General features: G+C 46.6%; 1 protein-coding gene across 2 annotated transcripts; it reads right to left on the reverse strand.

Moving 5' to 3' along the window:
• Positions 1 to 293: 293 nt before the first annotated feature.
• On the reverse strand, positions 294 to 22,771 carry LOC138566122 (zinc finger protein 432-like). Of its 2 annotated transcripts, XM_069643121.1 has the most exons (3): positions 22,560 to 22,771; positions 18,695 to 18,733; positions 294 to 5,867 (listed from the first exon to the last, which is right to left on the reverse strand). In XM_069643121.1, exon 3 carries the CDS (start codon positions 5,333 to 5,335, stop codon positions 4,157 to 4,159), a length of 1,179 nt encoding a protein of 392 aa, XP_069499222.1. In that variant the 5' UTR covers positions 5,336 to 5,867; positions 18,695 to 18,733; positions 22,560 to 22,771; the 3' UTR covers positions 294 to 4,156. The 2 variants fall into 2 exon arrangements, with proteins under 2 accessions (XP_069499222.1, XP_069499223.1); XM_069643122.1 differs by lacking the exon at positions 18,695 to 18,733.
• Between the last annotated feature and the right edge of the window lie 4,514 nt (positions 22,772 to 27,285).

Below are 27,285 nucleotides of genomic sequence, written 5' to 3' on the forward strand. Positions count from 1 at the left end.
TTCTCCCGTTCCCCTCCCTTGCATTGACAAATAAAATATCATATCATACATTGGCTGAATTGATCATTGCATATACCAATATTCCTATTGCAGTCAGAATCGTGTAGCCTCAAGGAAAATTCGGAGAGATACAAACATGATAAGAACGCTTAAAAAGTTGACAATCACATTCATTCTAACATAAATAAATCAAGACAGTCACCCACTACCTAGAACACATCAATCGCCTCTGTTACAGGAATCAGTTTACTCCAGAGTAAAGACAGAAAATAAACAGATTTACCATACAAATGTAGGTTCTACTAAAGATTTATTTGTAATGTAACACAGCAACATATTGGCTGAAGTGCAATATTCTTTTAATGAGCATTTCATTCAATGTGTGAACACCGGTGGGTAACGTTTAAATTCAGCTTGTCAGTTTTCCAGGATTACTTTAATTTGGTAAACATTTGTTTCCACTATTCCTGCTCAGAATTCAGAGAGCACGGCTAGGATATCATTACACCCAAAACACGTTCATTTCAGACAGAAAGGCACCATTTCATTTCCATGTTTTCATGGATTTCATTGTCTCACAATTCTATTCCATGTGTCTTCTACTCTGTTCATAAAATGTCACTTTTCTAAAACACACGTCCACATAATATAATGGAACTCTTGCCATCTTCTCCAGGCCCTTCACACCAGGCCAGTTTCTTATAAGACAGTGCTTTGACAGAGGGCCTTCACCCTCCCGCTTATGTAACTGCACCTCCATATTGTAGATATAGGAAACCGTGAAATACACCAGAGGGGATCCTGAGAAGAGTCTTGGCAATAGTGTAATACACTAGAGGGAGTCCTGAGGAGAAGAGCGTTCCACTAGAGATAGGCAATGGTGTACAGAGGGGGTCCTGAGGGGAAGAGTGTTCCACTAGACATAGGCAATAGTGTAATACACTAGAGGGGGTCCTGAGGGGAAAAGGAGTGGAGTGTCGCAGAATGTGCTGCCAAAGCCTTTTCACATGTGTGTTGCCAAGCTTAGTCTAATTAGCCATATGAGAATCCAACTTTCTCCCAGTGTATTAAGGAGGGCTCCAATGTGGAATGTTTTAATCCATATGTTGTGAAGTTGAAAGTAATATTACTTTATGGGGGTGTAAAAGTAGGATTCTCATTTTCAGTAGAATTTTTTTACTTAAGCTGAAAGAAATGTAATTGTTTGTTTTTCACGCATCTCTGTATCTAGCAATTCATGTAAAAGAAAATATGCCTTCTTCCTTTACAGTTTCTCTACATATCAGTCAGTAACACCTGTAGAACACCTCCGAGTGGTGAAGCGTGGCTGGTATCACTGGGCTGAACATATCCATTGAACTGAGGGGTGAAATCAGGAAAGCCGGCAGCTATGTGCCCATTGCTTCCGATGTTATAGCTGGGAGCATTGCTACTTTTACATTGAGAGTGTTCGACAATTCTTGGGGAGTAAATGTGATCAATACACCGCTTATTTGTAGGGCTGGGATTAAGAGATGCCTTCTTTAAAAAAACTAAGAAAGCTTTCTCTACGGTACTTATTCATCCAAAGGTCACATGGTCTGTGGTGGCGTGCATTCTTAGAAGGCATTCCAGATAGGAGGAGCTAAAACCCAAAAAGCTACACCACCTGGTTACCTTCTGAAACAGGAAATCCTCGTCTAGAGGGGTAGAACTAAAAATACAGGCAGGACAAGGGTGGAAGGATGCACTGCAGAAAAGGGGGATGTGTGCCATACAGTACACAATGGGTTACACACAGCACCTTAAACCCAATGGGAGGTCACATGACCTCTCGCATTAGCCAGTGCAGATTGTAACAGACCAGAGTTATATGGTCACATTTCTGAACACCTGAAAGAAGCAGGTTGGCACGTTCTGTGCCACCTGAAGTTAGTCACATATGCCAGGATGCACAGAATAAATGGCATCGCCATAGTCACGTCTGGAAATGAGGGCTATAGCAAGTGAGTATGAAGGTTAAGAAATGGGAGGTTATTGTGCAGCAATTTAAAGGAATAGTGCGCTCTAAAATTGCCTTAAGAGATGGGCAATAGTCTAAAACATACTTTAAACATATTTTTAATGAAAGTTCCTATTTAAACACTTTTGAGCAAACGAGGCTCAAAGCGTTTACATGGGAGCATCCATTTTGCCATTTCAGGCAGCCTCCTCAGCTCATGTTAAGCTCTGCCCTAGCGGCACTAAACAAGCAGCAAAAGCCCCCTACTGGGAGCTTTTGTTTACGGCAGCCAGAGCAGAGCTGCATGAGCTGAGGAGGCTGCCTTCACTTTCATTTTACGTTTTCGGTGCTGCCCAAGCCCAGGGAAGCACAGAAAACAAAATGAAGGCAAAAAGCAAAGGGACAGCAATTACAAATACAACGTTGTTTTATTTGTGATTGCCTTGGTTGGAAAACCACGGAAATCAAATACAAGAACGTATTTCTGACCGTGGCGGCTTTCGCGTGGAGTCTCCTGGGCTCCGGGAGACACCAAGCGAAAGCCGCCGCTGTCAGAATAATAACGTTCCTGTATTTGTAAATACAGCGGAATTTGCAAATACAACAATGTTGCATTTCTCACTGCGGCACCTTTCGCTTGGAGTCTCCTGGGCTACCCTGGGGGAGCCCAGGGGACTGAAAGTGAAATCCACGGCAGGCAGAAATAGAACGCGGTTGTATTTAAAAATGCTGCAGTTTTTCTTTCTAAGTTTCTCGGGCTCCCCCGGCTCAGAGGAACGCGAGAAATTTGGAATGAAAATCACAGCGTTTTCAAATAATACAACGTTGTATTTATGTTTGCGGTAGCCTCCGCTTGGAGCCCTTGCTCCTCCAAACTTGGAAAGAAAACTGCAGCTAGTGCTAAGTTAAAAAAAGAAATAAGCACTTACCCAGATGCAGCTTTCCTGCCTGCAGTCTCTGGTCTCCAGCACCAATGAAGCAAAAGCCACCCAGTGGTAGCTTTTGTTTATTACAGCTGGCTGGCTTTGGCTTCATTAGTGCCGCAAGGGCAAGCACAGGAGGCATCCATTTCACAAAATGGATGCCTCCTAGTGCTTCACATTTTTGAGTTTGAGCTTCATTTGCTCAATACTTTACATAGGGACTTTGTTTAAAAATATTTTTTATATATATTTTTGATTATGGGTCATCTTTTTAGCCAATAATATTTTAGAGCACACTATTCTTTTAATCTGGGAATAAACTGCTGCCAGCCACAGCATCTCAGATACAAGTGAGAGCTCACAGGCAGATGGCGTGAGCACCAAGCTCGGAGGAATGTCAGGGAAGCATGCCAAGTGCCCGGTGCAACCCCAACAACCAATATATACTGGTCAGTCACTGAGAAACCATTCACTCGTTCACAGTTATCAGACAGCTGGTATAGTGATACCTTTGCTGAGCTCCCAAATAAGCAGAAGAGGATCAGGCTGTTAATAAGGGACTCTGATATCAAATGCAGCATCATTACCGGTAATGTTCTATTATCCTGCAAGGATTGTACAAAGTCTGAATCCCAGTGCAGGCATCTCATAGATTAAGTAGGAGCTGATGATTAATGGCGTCAAAGCAAACAGAGAGGTCCAAGAGAATTAGAAAGGTTTCCCACAATCACTTCACCAACGCGGGCTCTCATCTGCATATGTTCTCTTGCACCATCTACACAAATGACTACTCATTTAGTGCTAGGTGGCCACTTAGAAAATAATTCATAGGACAGTTTCCCAAATAAATCCAAAGAGTGTCTATAGTTATTGATTCAACTACTGAGTCTTTAAACTTTTTCAAAATGCTGTTGCACATTAATCTGCATGAGTTCCTTAGGCAAAGTGTTGTATAGGGTGGGTACCTTAGTACAGAAAGTACAGTCTCCTTTTAGAATATTCCAGAAGGTCTGCATTTGAAATAGCAGGAATTCAACCAATCATAATCAGCCACTATTTGTGTGCCAAAGGAAACTGGGAACAGCTGTGGTGATAAGTTCACAGTTTTAGTAAATAGCCATGCCAAAGTCAGACCCATTGAAGAATCACCACCTCCTCTCTGAAGCTTCAATTGCACAGGGGACTTCACAACATGTCCTCTCGTAGGGCAGATGAGAACACTGGAGTATTTTCCACATTCACTACACTGCAATCATGCCTCACACATGTTTATCTGGTGCCTAATAAGGTTACTGTTCACAATGCAGCTCTTTCCATGTTCTGCACACACAATTTCTGGGCACACATGACGTTTCTCAACTGTATGTGTTCGCTGGTGGTGCTTAAGATCGTGTTTTGCAGCAAACCCTTTCCCGCATTCAGTGCACACATGAGGTTTCTCTCCTGTATGTATTCTCTGGTGACAAATAAGTTGTCCCTTCTGAGCAAACCCTTTTCCACATTCAGTGCACTCATGAGGTTTCTCACCTGTGTGCGTTCTCTGGTGAAGAGTAAGATCTCGTTTCCCAGCAAACCCTTTCCCACATTCAGTGCATTCATGACGTTTATCACCTGTATGTGTTCTCTGGTGGATAGTAAGATCTCCCTTCAGAGCAAACCCTTTCCCACATTCAGTGCACTCATGAGGTTTCTCATCTGTATGTGTTCTCTGGTGACGAGTAAGATCTTGTTTCCTAGAAAACCCTTTCCCACATTCAGTGCACTCATACAGTGTCTCACCTGTATGTGCTCTCTGGTGGCTAATAAGATGTCCCTTCTGAGCAAACACTTTCCCACATTCAGTGCACACATGAGGTTTCTCACCTGTATGTGCTCTCTGGTGGATAGTAAGAGCTCCCTTCAGAGCAAACCCTTTCCCACATTCAGTGCACACATGAGGTTTCTCACCTGTATGTGTTCTCTGGTGGTGAATAAGACTTACCTTCTGAGCAAACCCTTTCCCACATTCAGTACACACATGAGGTTTCTCGCCTGTATGTGTTCTCTGGTGGTGAATAAGACCACCCTTCTGAGCAAACCCTTTCCCACATTCATTGCACACATGTGGTTTCCCACCTGTATGTGTTCTCTGGCGAAGAGTAAGATCTTGTTTCCCAGCGAACCCTTTCCCACATTCAGTGCACTCGTGAGGTTTCTCACCTATGTGTGTTCTCTGGTGGATAGTAAGATGTTCCTTCTGAGCAAACCCTTTCCCACATTCAGTGCACAGGTGATGTGTTTCACCTGTATGCATTGTTTGGGGGCAGACAGGTGTATCATGCAAATGGACACTATTCTCAAATTCAGTGAACGGATAAGGTTGTTCACCCATGTTCTCACGTGGGCAATATCTATGTTCTTGAGATGGCAACTTTTCCCCTATTCTGTGCATGTGTAAGGTTTCTCGTCAATTTACTGCACCACGTGCTTAATAAGAGGACACTTCCCACTGAATCTTTTGCCAAATTCAGAGCACAAATGAGCTCTCTCGTGTGAAGAACATTTCTGGTGACAAACACGATTTTTCCTCTGACTGAAAGTTTTAAAACATTCAGCCCAAGGATACATTTTGTCCAGTCACATTAGAAACTACCTTTACATTCAGAATGCATATAAAATAACACTCACATGTGTGTTATCAGGAATACTAGTAAAAAAAAAAAAAATGTCTCTTCTTACTGCACATCAAACAATGTGGTTGTCATGCCCACTATCCCTCAACCCCAGGATTGACAGAAGAAACAAGCTTAGTTACTGGATGTAACAAGGAAGGAGTTGCATGGACAGAAGCCTGACAGCTGGAACCCAAACTTGCACACTTGTCAGGTGCTTGGAAGTTGCATATTCTAATAATGACGCTTTTCACTGCATTAGTCCAGAGAATCTAACAGTCACTGCGGTTGCATTTCTGGGGCATCAGTCACCTGTTAAAATAAAAGGAGAATGTTTCAACACAATCACAGGCATCACATGTAAAAGGCAGACTGGTTCTCAGTAGTAGTGATGTGCACTAGTTAATTACTCACACAGTAGTTTATAAGACTTTGAATACTAGGGTGCCATCTATTGGGGACACAAAGTCTAGACGGCAGAGTAGTGGTTCTCTGATGATAACATAATCTGATGGAGGCAAATGCAGCAGGAACAGAGGAATTGATTTTTACGAAGACTATTTTAGTATCCAAGAATAGGAAAATGAAACACAGGGTGAACACAATTTAAGTGGGAACTTTAATGATCAGGGCCGTGCATATACATTCTACCATTTTATTTATTCAGAAATGACTAAAGTAGTTTGAAAGCGCCACATTTCCATAAACAAACGATAAAGGCAGGTGTTTGACACTAGGTCAGCAGTTTGACACCAATCGGGCACATGTTTGTCTATTTTGCAATCACAGATTACTGCCTTACATTTAGGCAAATGTATATTCACCCAAACACAGACTGATAGAAAGCAATAAGGCAAATTGTACGGTAGACTCCCCTCCTACTTTTTTTTTATACATATGCCCCATTGCCATGTACTGAAGATAATTTGCCAAAGGGATACCACTTTTGTTGCCTTTTATATATACCACTGGGTAGCGTTCAGGAGGGGGAAGACACACGGTTTCATTGTTGAGTGGGTGTAAATGGGCCTGTTACTTGCCAGTTTCCCATAACCCGGTCCAGAACCCCCTTTTTTGTGGACTCTGATTATTGCACCCTAGGTTGCATCTCAGCAGCCCCTGTACCCGCTGCACTGTGAGCAAGGATTGCTTTCATGACATCTCCAGTAACCAATGGGAATGCAGCCCCAACATTGTAAATATCCAAGAAGAGATCAGCACCATTTACTGATTACACACCAGTTGTTTGTGTCCTATATGGCATTGATCCTGGAATAAGATTTATGTACTTGTGAATAGTATGCATAGTTAGTCACCCCATGATGGGTGGGCCGCCAGTTGTCTGCCTCTCTGTCAGACAGTCCTAGATTATTTGTTGTGTGACAGACTATATGAGAAACTATGAGCATTCCGGTATGGGACCCAAGCAGTAGTTTTAGGAGAACCGATGCAATCAATTCCCTTTTTGGCTTCCCCTTCTTGCAACTTCAAGAAATACAATGTATGTACTTGCGTGCGTGTATGTGCGTGTGCACGCTGATAGGAAAGATTTCCATTTACATGTCATTTTCCCTCCAGTTGGGCCCCCCTCCCCCAACTTGTTGCTGTTGTCGGACCATCTTAGCCTGATTTTTGCCAGTGGAGCCCAGGCTTCTGCTGCACTCAGCTGAATTTTCGATCACTTTGTTATGTGGAAACTGACATGCCCTTGAAGACAGTCAGTACTGGGAGACTTTGTTTCCCTTAGTCTTTCACTTTGTTGCAAGTTCTCTGCAACATGTTTACCAGTGCAGAAAGTACCTTACAGTATAGTGCGCGGGGGTCTTCCTTTCGTTTCATTTTCTAAGGCCCTAGACACCCTCAAATGATTTATGTTGAACTACAGATGTGCCTTGGACAGAGCTGTTGACAACTGTTAATTTTCACATATGTTTAACCCTTTCTTTCGGTCCATATCGCGTTTACCACGTTTGGCCTTGGACAGTGGCTTGGCCCCAAAATAGCCATTCCACAAGATCCTTTGTTCTTTCCTTTGGCCATCTTGTCCCTTTGCCTTCCCCAGGTGGAGCTGACACGGGCCAGTGCTTATTTGGTCATGCATTCTCCCACGAAACTGCAACCTTTCGCAGGCTTCTGCATGCCTTGTGTTTGTGCTTCCAGGATGTGGGCTGGACTGTCTAGTTCCAATACACATCCTGGGTGCCAGAGAGTCTGGTGTGCTGGGAATGACTGGGACCACCGCAGTCCGTGATTGGTCCACGTCTGGCATGGCTGTATGTGAGCAGGTCTCTCATTGGGTCCTCTTCATTTTGGCACGAAGGAGATTCTGGATAATATAAGGGCCCAAACACCCACACCAGGTCAATCTCTTGAGTTCTCACTGAACCTAGGATAGGACCCATGCATCCTGAAGCTAAGAAGCTGAGTCAAGGAACCGCTGGTGACTCACTGGAAAGTTTGGCACCATGAGCCCGCTGTTGTCCCGCAGGACCCTTCTGCCTCTGATCGAACTAGGTGTGCAAAGGCGCTTCAACCCATTTGAATAGTGGGAACAACTATTCACAGCACCTCCACCTTTACCTGCAAGTGAGCCTTTTCGGAAGTGTCCCTGGGCCAACCAGTGAACTGACCAGCTTGCGCAGGATCTTTGCCCCGGACCTGCCACCGCCTCGAGTTAACTCTTGAGACTTTGGAGATTGCAAGTACTGGTCCAAGGCACTCTCTAGCCGTGTTTCGTACACCTAGGTGCCCTAGGTCTGGAATTAGGAGAGTATGCCTGAACCCGTGTACACATGGGCACCGTGTCGCCCAACTTCGTGGGTGCACTGCTGCTGTGCCTTCCTCTGCCTTGCGACGAGATGCAGTGACATTGAGTTGATCCCTTCACCAGGAGAGGAGAAATCGCCACTGTCTTCACTAGTGGGAAAAGGACCTTGGTAATGAGCTAGCGGCACTCCCAAATGACAAAAAACATATGAATATATTTTTTGACTTCCTTAATCTTGATAAATTACACTGATTTGTGTTTCTTCACACCAGTTGTGATTTATTCTTCAATCAATCTCTTTACTCAATTGTCGTTATTTTCAACTTTGCCTAGACAAGGGCCCATGCATTTCGTACATCACAGTCTTTCATCAGGGCCGGTTCCATCTTTATCAAGAAGCTCGAAATCATGATATTGAAAGAACCAAAGTAAAACTAAAATTAAAATAAATATTTCCATTTCGTCAGAATATTCAGTGTGTTCGCAACTCGCTATTCAAATAAATTCACATTATTCAATGCATTTACCCCAAATAACAAATGGATATTGAAACGATATGAAGCATATACATACGTATTGTGGAGTACCCATGTAGCGGTGCACCAAAAAGGAAAGTAAAAAAAGTCCTGTTAAATGCTGTACATATGGTAACTGACTCATAATTTGTTCTGTAGAGTGAATAATCTACCTACTGACCTACATACTTAGTAAGTGTAGCTTACGTTCTGTAAAGGAGACTCCGTCATCCACGGAGAAAAAATGTTCAGCTATGCTATCTTTGTGTTCGCTCGTCACTGTTAATAAGGGCTATTTAGATGACAGTATAAAGTGCATCTTACCCAAAAGTTTGGCATTATGTAGACTTCGTGCGGGGCACTGTACGAATTCTTCCTGCTGGCTGTGCCGATAATCGTGTGCACGTCCTAGGTGTAAATCAGCACTCGTTTAATACGTGTACATGCCTTATATTGTGAATAGAATAGTGTATAACTAACCAGAGTTCGAAATACTCAAATCGCATTCCTGCAGTGAAACGCCAACACCACAGCAAAAAAGTCTGTAGTTGTCTGTTACTGTAAATGTAAACTCATGGTTACCATGGGGCTGGACCATGTGTTCAGGACAGCCATGTTGGGGTGGGAAAAGTGAAGTGAATATCCAACAAAATAGTGCATGTATGTTGACACATAGTTCGTATAGAACAAACTCATCAGAATATTGTCTAGATGCATAGGACAGTGTAAAAATATAATCATAATTGTGACCCCTTATACTAGGTCATGGCTGATCTGTATTATCTAGGGAGTGCAGCCCACACTGCTGGCTCATTAGCCAAGGCCCTTTTCTCCTATTTTGGAGTGCTGTTCACGGAGGCACCTTTTTTTACTGGGTTTGCACCCCACACAGACACAAATTCAACAAATAATTAAGGAATACATTGAAAAAATTGCTGTGCACACCCCCCACTCTTATAAATTACATCTGTGTATTTCTTTGAGTGGACGCACCCCTAACATGTCTTATGAGGAAATTGATCATCTTACAGAGAATAGAGCAACCACACTCGGCTTCACAGCTGACAAAGCAGATGCGATCCTAAGACTGATCAAGGAGACGACTATATCAAGCACAGCTACTACTAATCCGCAAAGCAAAATCAAGCACTTACAATACGCAATTCACAAAGCAATTAATAGGAAACTTAACTCAGCTACATTAGGAAGATATTACAAAGCTCAAAGGATTCCGAGAGGACTAAGGGTTCCGTTATGACCAACCCTTTGTAAAGAAAGCAAAGATTTTGTGGCCAGATGGGAGCAGATATTGAACAAATGTTCCCTGGACTTAACTCTATTGACTATTCAAGAATTATCTCACAACATAGCACAACTTGACAAAGAAATTGAAACATTGAGTTAAGAAATCACTGATTTGACAGATGCGGCTTCTTTCAGCGAAATATTGTTAGACATTAATACCAAATTAGAGGGATACACAGATCTAGAAGCCTGTAAGGTTAAGAAATTTAAGCGGGATACATATGAATATTTAAATAATCAGGTCTAGACATGGGCCGACAAGTGTCAGTTTCAAGGAGCTAGACCCAGTAAGACATCCACAGATAATAGCAGTTCCAAATCTGATACCACAGAACCAAGAGACAACACAACAACAGATAGTCAAACAGCAAGCACTTCAGGTGAGACAAGAAAAACCACTAATCAAAAAGGAAAAGGACGAGGAGGGGGCCAAGGAAAGAAATCAAGGAATGCAAACCAGATTCCAAACACAGCGGAATTAGTGGTTAACTTATCCAAAAGGAGACTGTCTAATCATGAAATTCAAAGACTTAAAAAAGGTCTGAAGTATGTGCCCACGTATAGAACCAGTAGGTTTAATACTCAAGACGAACTACACAAATTAATACGTAAGCTTAAGCTGAAGGTATTTTTTGTTGAACTTCCACCCTCTACAAATCTGAATCTGGCAGAGAATGAATACAACAGGGTCGCATATGGGGACATTTTTTAGAGACATGGGGTCTTCATAATGCCTGAGATCTTTTGAAGAATGACTCAGATCACTTTACTTGGTTCAGGTGTGTTTACCACTGTAATTCATGATATTTTTTTCTCTGCACCAATGATGAATTCGGCAATGGACTATAAACTGCTGAGAACCAGATGTAGTAACCACAAGATTCTACAGCTAAAATGTGTGGGGGTGTGGACTAATGCGTGTGATACTTTTTGTGAATCCAATTTACAGGTTATATACTGAAAACTTGGTGTTAATTATTCAACAACTTGAAGTTACTCTGCAACCCAATTATAACTTAATCGTCTATGAATGTGTCGCACTTCCAGGAGGGTTAGAGGCCCAGACCCCACCTCTAAACTTGAATCATAATGAAGAAAAACACCCTCCTGTATAGGAACGCGCCACACAAAGGAATTGCGTGATTCTGAACAAGTGTTTATTGTCACACTCAGTTCAAAATGCATGCTACATTGATAGCCCTGTATCGGTGACACGTGTTTCAGGGCTCTGTTCCAGAAATGAACAGTTTTATTTGCGCAGTCTGTAGATGCACGTAATAACTGGGTTAAATCCCCTGCATGTTTGTGGTTCTTCACGTCGTCATAGTAAGCTTACGTCGTTGTAGTAAGCTTACTACGACGACGTGAAGAACCACAAACATGCAGGGGATTTAACCCGAAACACGATTCATTGATCTAGGGTTATCACTGATGTGCATTTTGAACTGGGTGTGACAAACACTTGTTCAGAACGACGCAATTCCTTTGTGTGGCGCATTCATATACAGGAGGGTGTTTTTCTTCATTATGATTCAATTTACAGGTTAATGTAGCAAAAACGAGAATCATTTGGCATAAAGGCAATGTTGTGAAATTGAATGCAGATTTCCCGTCTGATTTTACCACCTTTAGCTATGGGAAAAAAACAGTGTACACTAATGATTCCTTTTGCTATTATGTGGGGAATGTAATTATGCAGTCTGTGGGTCGATCTGCAAATTCTGGTGTTCGGAAAAAACATTTGCATATCTATGATCATGTGATTAGAACCTTTAAGAACAATAGAGCCAGGGAGCTGCCTACCCAAACAAAAACCAGTTTTCCATTGTCTAAAAAATTGAAATTAAGGAAAAAGATTAACAGCAAATGGAAATACAATATCAAGGCTCAACGTGCTGCACTTTATCAGGCAGACAGTGAAAATATGATTTCCTCTTTGAAAGACAACACAGCTAAAACCTTTTGGGCTCTTATGAACAACCAAATTAACCAGGAACTGTGAGGCCCTTTCCTGCTCAATTTCTGAACTACAATGGGCTGGACATTTTGGGGATCTGTACAAACCAGCTCAGTGTCATTTGTTACTCCCAGAGGGTGTACGAGATGCCGTGTGGCTAATTAAGATCCAACAGGCGGATGTTGAAGCTCCGATTCAGAAGGTATCAGCATCTAGGGCGGCAGAACCGAATGGTCTTGCAAACGCCGTCTTTAAGCAAAATCATGGTCTCAGGGCAAAAATCGTGTATATACGCTTTAATGACATTGTTAGGACTCGCACAATTCCCCTCTCATGGCACATTTCCTTTGTTGTGCCCATCTAGAAGAAAGATGATCGGTCTTGTCCTAAAAACTATAGGCCAATCGCCCTTATAGATGCAGACTCCAAGCTATTCTCTGGAATTATCTTAAAGTATATCCAAGATTGGATTAAGTCTAACAGCATTTTGTCCAGATTTCAATTTGGCTTCATGAGAGGTGTGGGAACGGATGCTTGTGGTCTGCTCTTGAATGTTATGCAGGCAAAGGCGTGGAGAAAGGGCTCAGTACCAATCTATATCGCCTCCATCAATTTATCGATGGCGTTTGACAAGGTGGAGAGATGTGTGCTTTCGGGAAAATATTTTATTTTTTTACATTATTATATTTTACATTATTATATTTTATTTTTTTACATTTGTAAAGCGCCACACAGCCCAGAGGCATCGGGGCGCTGTTGCACGAAAATGACTTAGTTGCAGTGCAGGGAGGGGTAGATCGAGGGTGTTACAGCGAGATCCTGTCTACCAAAAGCCTAGAAAAAAGGACGTTTGCCTTTACAGAGGTTATACAGTTGACAGGGCCCAGGTGGGGTTTATACAAACAGCATAGTTTTTATCGATTAGGGATGCCTTTGGACCTCCTTTCTATATTAGTTCATTTACATGAGGGGTCAATGCTGCAGGTTAGGCAGAATAATCAGGGCGGTTTATCCCCTTTGATTGATGCCTCGAACGGCCTCCGACAAGGGTGCATATTCGCACACACCATCTTCAACCTCTGTTTCCGATGCCAAAGCTAAACTAGAAGAAGCTGCATTCGCTCCACCAATGGTGGAAGGAGTCAAAATATGTTGGACCGCATATGCAAATGACTGTTTGCTCTTCGACCATACTCCAATTGGTTTACAGCGTTTACTGAGTACATTTAGAGACTACACTGTTGCCAACTTTCTCACCATAAATGAAAAAAAGACAGTAATCATACGGTTGCACCCTAGGCCCTATGCAGTTTAGTAACTTTGCTGAAAATGTTGGGGGTCGAATGGTAGATTTGACTGAATTCGGTCACCACCATTAGTTCAAAGCCGAAGATACCGAACATGAAGAGCTGGGGTTGCGGGGGCGTCTCCCGTTCTCTATGTTTGGTATTTTTGGCTTCAGCAGTTGCTGGGGTGTCCCCTGCGTCCTCAGCATTGGTGGAAGGGGACCCAACAAAAACAAAGAAAACGGGACCCTGCAGCGTCAGATCCAACCCGCGTTGGATGGATCTGACGGTCCAGGATACAGGAGAGGCAGCCGATGGAGAAAAGGTAAGTTGGGGTGCGGGGGGTTTATGGGTGTACTGGCGGTTTGGGGGATATGGGTTTGTTTTTTTGTATCGAGGTAAAAAGGTAGTCGCAGCGAAAATGACAACCTTCAATTCCGCTGTGATTTTGTAGATCAGTCAAACAACAAAAACACCGAGGGATAATAGACTACTACACCACAAGAGTCCATTGCTAACGCTCTGTTGTAACTTTCATGATAGGACTGGTGGCGTATCTTTAAAATTCAACTGGGCCCCCACACATCTTCAGCAAGCCTGCCATGCACCCAGTGACACAACATAACAGTCACAAACTTACTTCCAATAGAACATACAAACAATGCATTATTTATCATTCATTCAGACACAAAAGACAACACACACATGCTTGCATACCCTCTCACTCATACACAAATGCACCCAGCACCTCCATTGACATGTATATGTACATATACAATAACACGTGGAAACAGTGGCGCAACGTCCATTGAGCAGACCAGACTTCATCACCCCTGACCCCTGAAATTTTGGGCTAAGTTGACTTGACCTAGCTGAACTATGAAGCCATGGCCGAAAGGACCAGATTCACTGGAATGTCAGCAATTCCCTTGATATTTCCTTTCATTCAAAGGCAGCAGCCATTCGTTAATGCAGTGCAGTGGGTGACCAAGTATACTTGGTATCCATTTCTAAATGCCATATATCTCCAAACTTGGGCTCTGCACAGCACCTTATACGTGTACATGCTGAAAGATTTTTTTCTACAAGATTCTGACAGATCAAAATTAAGGTATGTTTTCCTGTGTTCAAATGGCTCCAAGCAGTGGACTACCAAGCGGGAGAGGCAGTGGAAGGGCAAGCTGACCCCCATGGCTCTTTTAAGAGCCAGAGTGGGACATTTGTCATTGGGACACCTCTCCCGTACGGCACCTCAAAGAGGGTGCCCAACAGGAAAGGTGTCTCGCTGGTAAGACAATGTGTGCTGAGCAATTCCTGCTCAGCACGCTCGTTCGCAATGGTAGAGGTGTCCCGCTGCCAGGACAATATCCCAAGGAAGTCCGGGCAGCAGAGGGTCCTCACGTTGGAGGATTAGAATGTGAGCCATAAGGCACTGGTGGGAGGGGGGGGGTACTATAGCAGGGTCTTTTGTCCCTTTAGAAATGTGAATGGGAGGGAGTGATCAGAAGTGAGAAGGGTGCATAATGTTGCATACTTTATGAAATAATGACTATGGTTATACAACCCAAGGGGGATTTGTTTTGCTCACTTTAATCTACATGATGCTTTTGAGACTTTGCTTGCAGGACGGGAGAATAAAACTAAAGCCATACTCCCATTGCTCAACATATTTATGACAATGTATATAGCGTATGGTTAGTTTACTATGAAAGGCTAGTTTATTATGTAATGTGGTTTGCTTCCAAGGCATTGCTATAAATAATGAAAGCACATGAAATGTAAAGCAAAACCTTTTTATTAAGTGTATATGGTTTATTACAAATCTTTCACAATCTACAGTTTAATTTTAAAAGACCATACACAGCAGACAAAGCCAGCCGAATCAGATACAAACAGTAGTCAATTTACACTTTAACGCTAATCTAAAATAAACATTAAAGTTTTGTGCAGCAGAGTTTTAGTTGATTTTGCTTAGTTTACCAACTTTTGGTAGTCCTAGTTGTCATCGTTCTCGCTAGGGTGTGCTAACACTTTAAATAATTGTTAGAGGAATTTGGATTTCGCATAATTAAATCTCGTTGTTCCACAATCATATCAAATTCCACCATTTTATTGAGTCTAGGTCGCATAGATCTACGATGTTACACTTGAGATATATATTTCTTACATCTCTCAATTCTGTGCAGAATAATATCAGGTGACTTAGGGATTCTTTTTGTTTGCGGAATCTGCATTTTTTACATATTGGTTCTTTATTGTATCTCACCATAGTTGTTTTGTTATGTGAGATATTAAGGGGGTAATTCATAGAATTTAGCACACAAGTGGCGCACGCGGCTGGCGCACAGTGTGCGCGTGCTAGTGTCTGAGCCAGCCGCGTGCACTAAAATCAATTTCCGCGCACAGCGTATTCGTGGATTTTAGCTACCAAAACCAGCCGTAGCGCAGCGACCCTGCAGCAGCGCCAGCTACGCCCCCAAGAATGCCCCTAGCGCAGGGAAAAGCCATCAAAATCCCCAATCCAGCGCAAAGGACTGCGCTAACCCTGTACCAGTATACATGGCCGACACAGCACACGGCAAGCGGGGAACGCGTATTACTGGGGTTCGCGGGACGTTTTACACGCGACTGGCCCTGTGCGAGTGGAGTATGTGTATTACTGGGGTTCACGGGAAGTTTCACACGCGATTGGCCCTGTGCGAGTGGGGTAGATGTATTACTGGGGTTCGAAGGACGTTTCACACGCGAAGGGTCCTGTGCGAGTGGTGTATGTGTATTACTGGGGTTCGCAGGAAATTTTACACGCTAAGGGCTCTGTGCGAGTGGGGTACGTGTATTACTGGGGTGTGCGGGAAGTTTCACACGCGACTGGCCCTGTGCAAGTGGGGTACGTGTATTACTGGGGTTCGCAGGAAGTTTTACACGCGATTCCGCTGTCAGAGCAAGTACGTGTATCTAGTGGAGTGCACGGGGAGTCCCACACGTGAATTGGCAATGTGGGTCCTCCCAGGTGTGCCCTCTACCCCATCCACGGCCCCTGCAGGCAACCCACAACACAGGGGACTACCCTGCACCCCTGGCCATGCCCCCCAGCCAGCACACATGTCACCTTCCACTAGTGATCACCAACTCATATCCCCCTGCACCCCCAATCAGTCAGGGGCACCTGCCAGCAGGCCCCCACTCATGTCCCCCTGCACCCCCACCCCCCAGCAGTGAAGGGCACCTGCCAGCAGGCCCCCACTCATGTCCCCCTGCACCCCCACCCCCCAGCAGTCAGGGGCACCTGCCAGCAGGCCCCCACTCATGTCCCCCTGCACCCCCCTCCCCCCCATCAGTGAGGGGAACCTGCGAGCAGACCCCCCCCACTCATGTCCCCCTGCACCCCCACCCCCCCATCAGTCAGGGGCACCTGCCAGCAGGCCCCCACTCATGTCCCCCCACCCATTCAGCAGTGACATGCCCATCTCATGACACAAACCAAAAGTCAACTATGTACATCAATACATGTCCGTCTCTCACACACACACACACACACACACACACACACACACACACACAGGTTGCCATTTGTATTTATTTATAAAGCACAGCCAGGCACGGGGGCATAAGGGCGCGTAAGTTAGATCCGGTTACAGTTACAATTAAAACAGTCAACAATGGTTACGTTACAGGTAGGTACAAACATAGTACTGAGTAGCATTGAGTAAAGCCACATGTCAACATGCATGAACCCAATGAGTGAATCCCACACATTGAAGTAAAAGATCAAAATGTATTAACTTAAAAAACAATTGAAAGTACTAAAAGCATAAAATAATGGCAAACATGAAATTAAATGCATGTCCAAATTAAAAAAAAAAAATCCTCAAAAAGATCCAAGTCCAAAAGAAAAATGGCCAAACCTCTCTGTCCACCAAACCAAATCCAAATGAAACGCAAAAAGGCAAATCCGTTGATCCATGGTGAAATGAAATTAAAATGTCCAAATAAATCCAACGTCCAACTATGTACAATACAATTTTCAAGGGTCCATGAGCCCAACGAAACAAATGAAACCTATCTAATAACCTACCTAACAAGAAAAACTATTTACAAAAGTGTGGGGCATAGTCCAAAAGCCCCAAAATAAAAAAAATAAAAGGAAACCTAACACTATAAACTATTTACAATGGCGACGGGCAAGTCCTGCGGCTCACTCATTGATGTTTTCGGCCAGGGCATCATCGAACTCCATGTCTATTTGCTGGAGGCGGGCCTCTGTCCTGGCCCCAAGGTCTCGCCTCGAGGCACTCTGCCCGCCTCAACGCCCGACGCATGGAGAATTCCGCCCTGACCATGGTGAGCCATGCCTCTTCCGCCCGCCGCCGCTCTGCACCTATACGCTGGCCCAACCGCAGCCACACGGAAGACACACCCATACAATTTTCACTCTATTAATCCCTGTTTTTGTTCTCATCCGCTTTAGTTTCCTATTCCACATTGAATTCAAGGGAATGGGGCGTGTCACATAGCAACTCCTGTCTACGGGGAGGGAGGGAGGGTCCACTGGGGGTGACCTTAAGGGTCCTGGAAGATTCTTCCCTGTGCATTGGGGCTGTGCTGTCTCCAGAACTCCTGAGAATATTCTCACCTGCCTCGATCGTCCAGGTACCTGACATTAGGCCTGTAAACCAGCCTCATACCTGCTATTATTGGAATAGGTCCTATGCCTGTACCTGGGTAGATGTCCTACAGCTATACTACAGTCCGTACACATGCCTTGCACCTGCTATTATTAGGCTGGGTCCTGTGCCTATGCTAGAACACAAATGCCTGCACTGCGGAATGCCAATGGTGTCCAGCACAGATGAGGGAGTCAGGGGACTTCCATGCAGCTGGTTGTGATTGCTGCAGGTCAGCTTATTAAGGAGCAGGTATTAACAGGTGTGAAGAGGTCCGGGGAAAAGAGATTCTCGGATTTCTACATTTCCTTTGATTGGATCGAAAGACAAATGTGGCTGCATAGGACCCCAAAATAGGTCGAAGAGGGTTACAACATGACTTTTTAAAAACTGTTCATGGATAGCCTCATCCAAACGCTCTGTGGCGGTGCTGGGATGGCTCGCTATCCATCTTTGCTCCACGCAACATGTGGCCATTTGCAAAAGATTTTCCAGGGCCAATTTTGGTTCCTAGTCTACCCCTGGGAACAAGCGGAGGGAAAAAAAAGTAACGAGAGGGAACGGGTACACAGGTCAGTAGACGGAAGCAGAGAGGCATACATAGATTACATTAGTTATTTATGTTTTGTAGCCTTTTCTCCTTACCTTTTGCTGAACATGACCAAACACCTAATGTATTCCTGTCTGGAGAAAGAAAAGATTTTATGATTAATAAGAGTTACATAAATGAAACTCTCCACACATTCATCACATTTAATTGAAAAGAGGTCGCTGCCGATTCACCCCGTCTCTTGCTCCGAACCTCCCGCCAAGACCGGCCTACATTTCAGAATAAACCCCGAGATTCCTGCAGCCCGCGATGTGCGCACACGTTGCAGCACCTGTGGGTACCATAAACTCTGCCCTCATCACTACCCTAGCTAGAAAGTGGGAGATTATATATAAATAATTACATACACACAATGAAATAATGCAGCAACAGTAATTTAAACACACTGTTGTAGCTTTTTCCTCCTAGCTCTTGAATGCAGGAATCTAAGTTCCAGAGTGCAAAGCAATGCCAGTTAAAAAATGACCCTTATATTTTGCAGATGTGCTCTCAACACGTAGAGCTCCATTACAAAGGATATAGTGATGCCCATGTCTGCTTCGCTATCCCAGGCATCCTGATTGCTTACAGGTAGTGTGAAGAAAAAGTTACATTCTGCATAAATGCAAACCCTCCTTTGTGGGGTTCAAAACATGAACGAATAAAAGGTATTGAAGGACAGTTTAAATGCTTTTGCCTTGAAATAAGGCACAGACTTGGGCATACATCAATTATGATGCAAAATAGCCAATGGCGCCCCAAGTTCTTATCTATGGCCATAAACAACGCTGTTAAATGTTTAAAGGTCCCCGTGGGAGACCTGTGAACTTTGCTGCCCTTCCACAGACATCTTCTAATCACTGTCAAAGGAAGACAGCCACGCATTGCATTACAACCTTGAAAACCCTGAGGCTCCGGGCAAAGCCGAAAGCTAGGCAGCACCCCCCCCCACCAGCATCACCGGCCCCCATCCCATGCACAAGTGAAAGGCTTAATGTAAGGCTAGGCAGACCCCTCCCCGCCCCACCAGCATCACCCCCCCTCCATCCCATGCACAGCTGAAAGGCTTAATGTAAGGCTAGGCAGCCCCCTCCCCACCCCACCAGCATCACCCCACCCCCCCTCCATGCCATGCACAGGAGAAAGGCTTAATGGAAGGTTAGGCAGCCCCCTCCCGACCCCCACTAGCATAATCCGCCCTCCATCCCATGCACAGGAGAAAGGCTTAATGGAAGGGTAGGCAGCCGCCCCCCCCCCCATCAGCCCCCCCCATCCTATACACAGCAGACAGGGAGGGTGTCCCGGGAACGCGACCCCCACCGCTCAGAGCCTCCCAGAGTGACTGAGGATGGCTGAGCTGTCAGTCCTGCTTTGTGGCACCTACCACACTACCACCCTCTTACCACACACAGCCCCACATGTGGCAACCCCCCCTCCACAGAACGCGCCCCGTCTCCTTGCCCTTCTTTGGTGAGGCTCCACTTCAGGCTCCTGTCGCCAAAGAGGCATTCTTGCTCTGGGTCCATTCGGCGTGTGCCTCCTCCACTTGCAGCCCTTCCATGCCCACTTCCATCTGGCGGGTGTAGAAGGCACCTGAGCAGCCCGTCGGAGCTGGAATGGGTCATAGACGTTTCTACAGATAACGATTTAATTGGTTCCTCAATGCCCGAGTTGTCATCGAGGTGAATGTTCACCCTGCCAGTGAGGCCCACCACTGGTGGAGGGCATACTGGGAGTGTCCAGGCCATTACTTTATAACTAATCCACCCGAGGACGTGCTGCTTTCATCATCTTGGGCATGGATGATGATAAACTACCACTTGTGTGGGTCAGCACAGCGCAGGGTGTGGAGATCCTCGAGAGCAGCCGATTGCAAAACGACCCGAAGGTGAGGGAAGCACCAGGGCTACACAATGTACGCGAAGTTTGCCGCTCTACCCCTGGAACTTACAGCACTGGCACCGCCTTGGGCCCCAAAGAGCCCCACAGCAGCAATAGAAAACGTGGACATAGATGATCAGGCTAACTTGTGTGTTGGTAAAGTTGCAAGCCCCACCTCCATAGACAGACTCAAATAGGAATGGGGCGGCTGAATATGCACCCACTATACCCACCCACCTGGTTTGGCCGATGTGCATATTTTGCAAGCGGGGGGCACCTGGGGCGAGCTGCAAGGGGGGGGCACCTGGGGCGAGTGGGGGCAGATGTAGAGCTGCAAGGGGGGGGGCACCTGGGGCGAGTGGGTGCAGATGTAGAGCTGCAAGGGGGGGGCACCTGGGGCGAGTGGGTGCAGATGTAGAGCTGCAAGGGGGGGGCACCTGGGGCAAGTGGGTGCAGATGTAGAGCTGCAAGGGGGGGGCACCTGGGGCAAGTGGGTGCAGATGTAGAGCTGCAAGGGGGGGGGCACCTGGGGCGAGTGGGTGCAGATGTACAGCTGCAAGGGGGGGCACCTGGGGCGAGTGGGTGCAGATGTAGAGCTGCAAGGGGGGCACCTGTGACGAGTGGGTGCAGATGTAGAGCTGCAAGGGGGGGGGCACATGTGGCGAGTGGGTGCAGATGTAGAGCTGCAAGGGGGGGCACCTGGGGCGAGTGGGTGCAGATGTAGAGCTGCAAGGGGGGGGGCACCTGTGGCGAGTGGGTGCAGATGTAGAGCTGCAAGGGGGGGGCACCTGTTGCGAGTGGGTGCAGATGTACAGCTGCAAGGGGGGGCACCTGTGGCGAGTGGGTGCAGATGTACAGCTGCAAGGGGGGGGGCACCTGGGGCGAGTGGGGGCAGATGTAGAGCTGCAAGGGGGGGGCACCTGGGGCGATGTACAGCTGCAAGGGGGGGACCTGTGGCGAGTGGGTGCAGATGTAGAGCTGCAAGGGGGGGGCACCTGTGGCGAGTGGGTGCAGATGTAGAGCTGCAAGGGGGGGGCACCTGTGGCGAGTGGGTGCAGATGTAGAGCTGCAAGGGGGGGCACCTGTGGCGAGTGGGTGCAGATGTAGAGCTGCAAGGGGGGGGCACCTGTGGCGAGTGGGTGCAGATGTAGAGCTGCAAGGGGGGGCACCTGTGGCGAGTGGGTGCAGATGTAGAGCTGCAAGGGGGGGGCACCTGTGGCGAGTGGGTGCAGATGTACAGCTGCAAGGGGGGGACCTGTGGAGAGTGGGTGCAGATGTAAATCTGCAAGGGGGGGCACCTGGGGCGATGTAGAGCTGCAAGGGGGGGCGAGTGGGTGCAGATGTAGAGCTGCAAGGGGGGCACCTGTGGAGAGTGGGTGCAGATGTAAAGCTGCAAGGGGGGGCACCTGGGGCGATATACAGCTGCAAGGGGGGCACCTGTGGCGAGTGGGTGCAGATGTAGAGCTGCAAGGGGGGGGGGGACCTGTGGCGAGTGGGTGCAGATGTAGAGCTGCAAGGGGGGGGCACCTGTGGCGAGTGGGTGCAGATGTAGAGCTGCAAGGGGGGGGCACCTGTGGCAAGTGGGTGCAGATGTAGAGCTGCAAGGGGGGGGCACCTGTGGCGAGTGGGTGCAGATGTAGAGTTGCAAGTGGGGGGGGGCACCTGTGGCGAGTGGGTGCAGATGTACAGCTGCAAGGGGGGGGCACCTGTGGCGAGTGGGTGCAGATGTAGAGCTGCAAGGGGGGGGGGCACCTGTGGCGAGTGGGTGTAGTTTAGTCTTGGCCTAGCTTAAGAGGTCCTGCTCGATGCTCATGGAACGGGGGGGCATCCATTGGGGGCTCCCCCATGACCCTCTGCGAGTGTAGACCCCCGCCCCCCATCATGTTCTGACTCACGCCCCTGTGGCATTGGCTCACGGGCCTGGAGACCAGGGAGAGGGGCCCCCCACCCTCTGAGGCCTGGGACTGGGGCCATGAGTTGGGCTCTGGATTCAGGCGCGCGGGGGGTGAGGAGTTTGGGGGGCTGGCTGCGTGTACTGACCTCGGTCCCCGGAAGTGCTGCCTTCTCCTCCTCCGCAGACTCGGGGCTCCTCCTCGCCGCCGCTGCTGCTGCTGCTGCTTCCCGCCTTCCCAGATCCAGGGGGTTCAGGGGGTTCAGGCTCGCAGAGGCGCTGCACATCCGCCCACTCTCCTCCAGCCCTGAGAACGCTCCCGTGCACCACAACCCGGAAGTCTGTCTCCTGCGCATGCTCAGTACTCAGCAAGCCTCTGCGCATGCTCCTAACCCCGAAGCGTCTCTCTCCTGCGCATGCTCAGTACTCAGCAAGCCTCTGCGCATGCTCCATGCTCCTAACCCCGAAGTTCCTCTCCTGCGCATGCTCAGTACTCAGCAAGCGTCTGCGCATGCGCCATGCCCCTAACCGGGACGTGACTCTCCTGCGCATGCTCAGTACTCAGCAAGCGTCTGCGCATGCTCCCTGCACATAACCTCTAAGTCTCTCTCCTGCGCACGCTCAGTACCAGTGTTGCCAGGTCGGAAGGAAAAAATAAGCTGAATGCCTTTCCAAAACAAGCCCAAAACAAGTCCAAATAAGCGGAAAAAACAAGCGCGCACCTAAAAAGTAAGAAACATAACACAACAAGAAAAACATACATAGAACACTACATAGTGTGTTAGAACAACAATATTTTATTGCATGGTGACTAGAAGTCCCAAATTGCAAAACAATACGGCCCTGAAATACATTGTATTTGTATTTATTGTTTTATATAGCGCCTTAATCCAAGGCGCTATATAAAATTGTAACATGGCCAATTGAAAGCTGAAAAGAAACATGGCCTTCCTGAATACATCTCTCTGAGAAAATGTTGTATATAGATTCCAATAATCCTCTAACCCAGTCTTGCAAAAAAAGTTTTCAAAAAATAAATAAATAAAGGATTTTAGTGGATAATGCGTCAGCACTGGGGTTATCACCAAGATAATATTGCTATAGAGTGACGCTTGCTAAACTAAACCAATCCCCTTCTTTACATCTTTACATGTCAGTGTGTCGGCCTGCATGACAAAACTTTTAAAGTGCGCTTTTTTTGCATATGTTTAGGCATTTGGCATTGATGGGCCACCTGGTGGGCAAGTAACGATCCCATCAGTGCCAAACACTTAAGCATATTCAAAATACAGGGCGCACCCGAGAGCAAGACAAAGCAGCAACTGCCGTCAAGTGCTGCCAGCAGCCCAGTGCAGGACGCTCTGTGCCACGTGTAATGGGCTTAACAGCAATATAAACAAGCCCAATTACACGCACACAGACGGTCCAACAAGCGGACAAAAACCGCGACAAACGACCTCCAAATATTATAAGCGACGTTGGGCAAAAACAAGCCCAAAGTCGCTTATAATAAGCGGACCTGGCAACACTGCTCCCGTGCACCACAACCCGGAAGTCTCTCTCCTGCGCATGCTCAGTACTCAGCAAGCGTCTGCGCATGCGCCATGCACCTAACCCGGAAGTCTCTCTCCTGCGCGTAACTGAAGGCACGTGATCAGAAAGTGGCTGCGCATGCTCAGTGCTCAGACATTTCTGCGCGTGCTCAGGATACTCCTGAGTGGCGCCTCAGGGGCAATTCAAGAAACACAACAATAATCCACAGGGAAATGTTCACTTCCCCATTGCTGCCAAGTTTCAGTGATTGAATGAATGAATGAATAAACAAATGAATGTGCTCTCAGAATCACTTAAAGGAATGGGCCTTTGCCATAGCTCTCAACCATTTGTGTCGCAAAGGCGGGTGAAAGCACCCGATTTTATTTTTGGCAGGTGAGAGGCCCATTGAAACAAATGGGCGTGCAGGAGGCTTGGCGGTGAGTCCGCTGGTTACAAGGTCTTATACCTGGAGTGGGCATACGAAATTAAGGACAGACACACCGAGTTGGATTGCACGTCTTACTTTATTGGCGTACATACAAATCTGATTCTCCTTTGCACCCCCTCCCCCTTACGTGCTACGTCTCACGTGACATGGTGTCGTTCTCTTAAGGAGACACAAACACTCTAACATCATCCCGGACGAAATGTCCTTACAAACGGGCGTGCTGGCTTCTTCACGGCTCGTTGGGCACGACTACTAGTGCCTTCTCCTGCATCCTCATCAGGCTTCTCTGTTCTCTTCATTCCTGGACGAGGGGAGAATCTTGGAGGTGTCCACAGTGTGTCTCGAGAATCTATTGACATTGGTTCAGGATCTGGAGGCTGAAGTCTCTCATTTTCTGTGGTTGTTGCAAGCTTAAATTTTGAGCTGTTCCGTGTTATTTGTCGTTCTTCATTTTCAGCAGTCACCATTGTTCCTTTGATGGCTGTGACTTGTAGTGTCTGTGGGGCGAATCTTGACTTAGTCTTCTTAACTGTTGACTGTTGCACCAGTACCTCTTCTCCTAATTGAAAGTCCTTTGGACGCGCTCCTCGTCTTTCATCTGTTTGGATGCAGGCTCGTTCCTTCTTCTCTGCATCTCTCCATAGGATTTGTGGATCTGTTTCTGGTTTGTTTATCGGATAGTGTATGATTCGTGTGCGAACTTGGTACTTTACCATGAGTTCGGCCAGGGTCTTGTTTGTGGCTTCATGAGGCGTATTTCGATAATCTCGAAGCATCCTACATAAGGGCTTGGTGTGGATCAACATTTTCCAGTCTGGCTCCTTGCAACATCTTTTTAATCGATGACATGAATCTCTCGGCTATCCCGTTCGCCTGGGGCCACAGGGGTGTTATCTTCTGGTGCTTGAACCCTAAGTACTTGGCGAATGTCGTGAAATCGTGGCCGCAGAAGGGCGGGCCATTGTCTGACTTGATAACGTCCGGTATGCCCCATTCGCTACACAACTTCATCGAAGATTGCTGCGACTTGTGCAAAGGCTGTGGATGATGATCTTTTTACAATTGGGAACCTTGAATGTTCATCCATGAATAAAAGTAGGTATTCCCCTGATTCTAGGGGACCATAAAAGTCTACCACCACTCTTTCCCATGGATGTTCTGGTATCTGTGTCGGCAGTAGGGGTACTGGTGTTTCGGCTCTGGTCGTGCACTGGCACGCCATGTAATGCCTTACCCACCGGTCGACTAGGGCGTCAAGGAAGGGGAACCACATATGGCAGCGTAGTTGACATTTGGTGTTGTCTGCTCCTCAGTGTCCCTCATGGGCTGTCTTAATTATTTCTGATCGCAGGGCCGCTGGGATTACTATTCTGCACCCTCTGAGGAGTATGGGTTTGTCTTTTGCAGCCAGCTCGGAGTGGATTCTTGCGAGCCTCTCCAGTTCGTCTCGGTTTGCCCCTGGATGCGTTGACAGCGATCTCTTGTAGTCTTTCCACTTGTTTTGTTCCGTGAGTTCAATCGCCAGGGCCATGGATGGATCAGCAGCTGTCGCAAGTGCGACGGTTTCTAAGGATAACCCTGGTGGTAGTGTGCTTTTGGTAACATAGCTTATATATTCCATGTCACCCTTTATAGCTTATATATTCCATTTCACGACATACAAACCTGTGTCTGCACTCCTCCCTTGAACCTTCTGGATACTTGTGCCACCCCGCCTTTTCCTAGGATGGCAACACCACGTACAATGCTGTCACCAAAGCCATCCTAAACTCACAGGCATGAGTCATACCTCACTCCCCCACATCGTGCTTGTCCGCATTTTTATTTTGCTGACCTATAGTCCTAATGCAATACCCAAAGTTAGCTGCCACTACCACTGCATTGTGCCTCTACTTATTATTACTTGTTAACAGTGCACATTGCCTAACTGTGTTAACAAATCACGCTTACAGCCCTTACCTATGTTAAATATGTTATGCATTCTTCTTCCTGCCTGATTATATACGTAATGGTCCTCAGAGTACCCCTACAATTGTACCTAGACTGACTATTTGCTCGCCTTCTGGCCACTCGACCAATTTATAATAGTAGCATAATCCAACTGTATGTCGCCAAATGCCCTGACTACTAACCCTGCCAAACTTAGATGCCCTATCGCTGTGTGCATGTTAGTCACCTCTAGGTTTGCCAAATTTGGAGGCCTTTCTCTTCGCTGTCTGCATTTTAGCCACTGTCAGGAATGCCAAATCTAGACGTCTGTGTTATTCGCATGTTAGTCACCATTAGGATTGCAAAATCTAGATGCCTTCTTTTCACTGCTTGCATTTTAGCCACTGTCAAGAATGCCATATCTAGCTGTCTTTTTGCTGCAAGTATTTTAAATCACTGCTAGGTCTGCCAAAGTTAAATGCTTCCTATTGCGTATATCCTAGGCACAGATAAGACAGCCAAATCCAGATGCGCCTGCTGTGTACTTCTCAGTCAATGTTAGGATTGCCAAACTTTGAAGCCCTGTGCAGCGCACACCCTAGGCATTACTTGCCTGCGAAACCCAGTAGCCCCTTCGCTTAATGCCACTGTCCACTATGTGCACCTCTAAGACCTACCTCTTATACGCACTTTACTCCCTCCTCTGGACCATACTAACTATTATCTTAACAATGGACAAGTTCAATACCACTCCATGTAACCTGCTAGAGAGAAACCTCCGGCTCAGAGCTAGACTGCCCCGTCTATATGACCTTAAAAATAAAAGAACTATTCCTCTAGGGGCCAATCCTATCATGACTGCTCCCAACTGCAACTTGCCTACCCGATCTGCAGATAGACGACCCAAGATACAAATAGACCAACCGCAGGTCCAGAAGAAGCCTAACCTTCCTCCGCCTAGA

The sequence above is a fragment of the Ambystoma mexicanum genome, chromosome 2p (genome assembly GCF_040938575.1).
Source record: "Ambystoma mexicanum isolate Mex_15411 chromosome 2p, UKY_AmexF1_1, whole genome shotgun sequence".
In the NCBI taxonomy this organism is placed as follows: domain Eukaryota; kingdom Metazoa; phylum Chordata; class Amphibia; order Caudata; family Ambystomatidae; genus Ambystoma; species Ambystoma mexicanum.

Coding starts and splice junctions, on each gene's coding strand:
- LOC138566122 (XM_069643122.1), bottom strand. CDS start 5,335: ATGCACAGAATAGGGGAAAAGTTGCCATCTCAAGAACATAGATATTGC.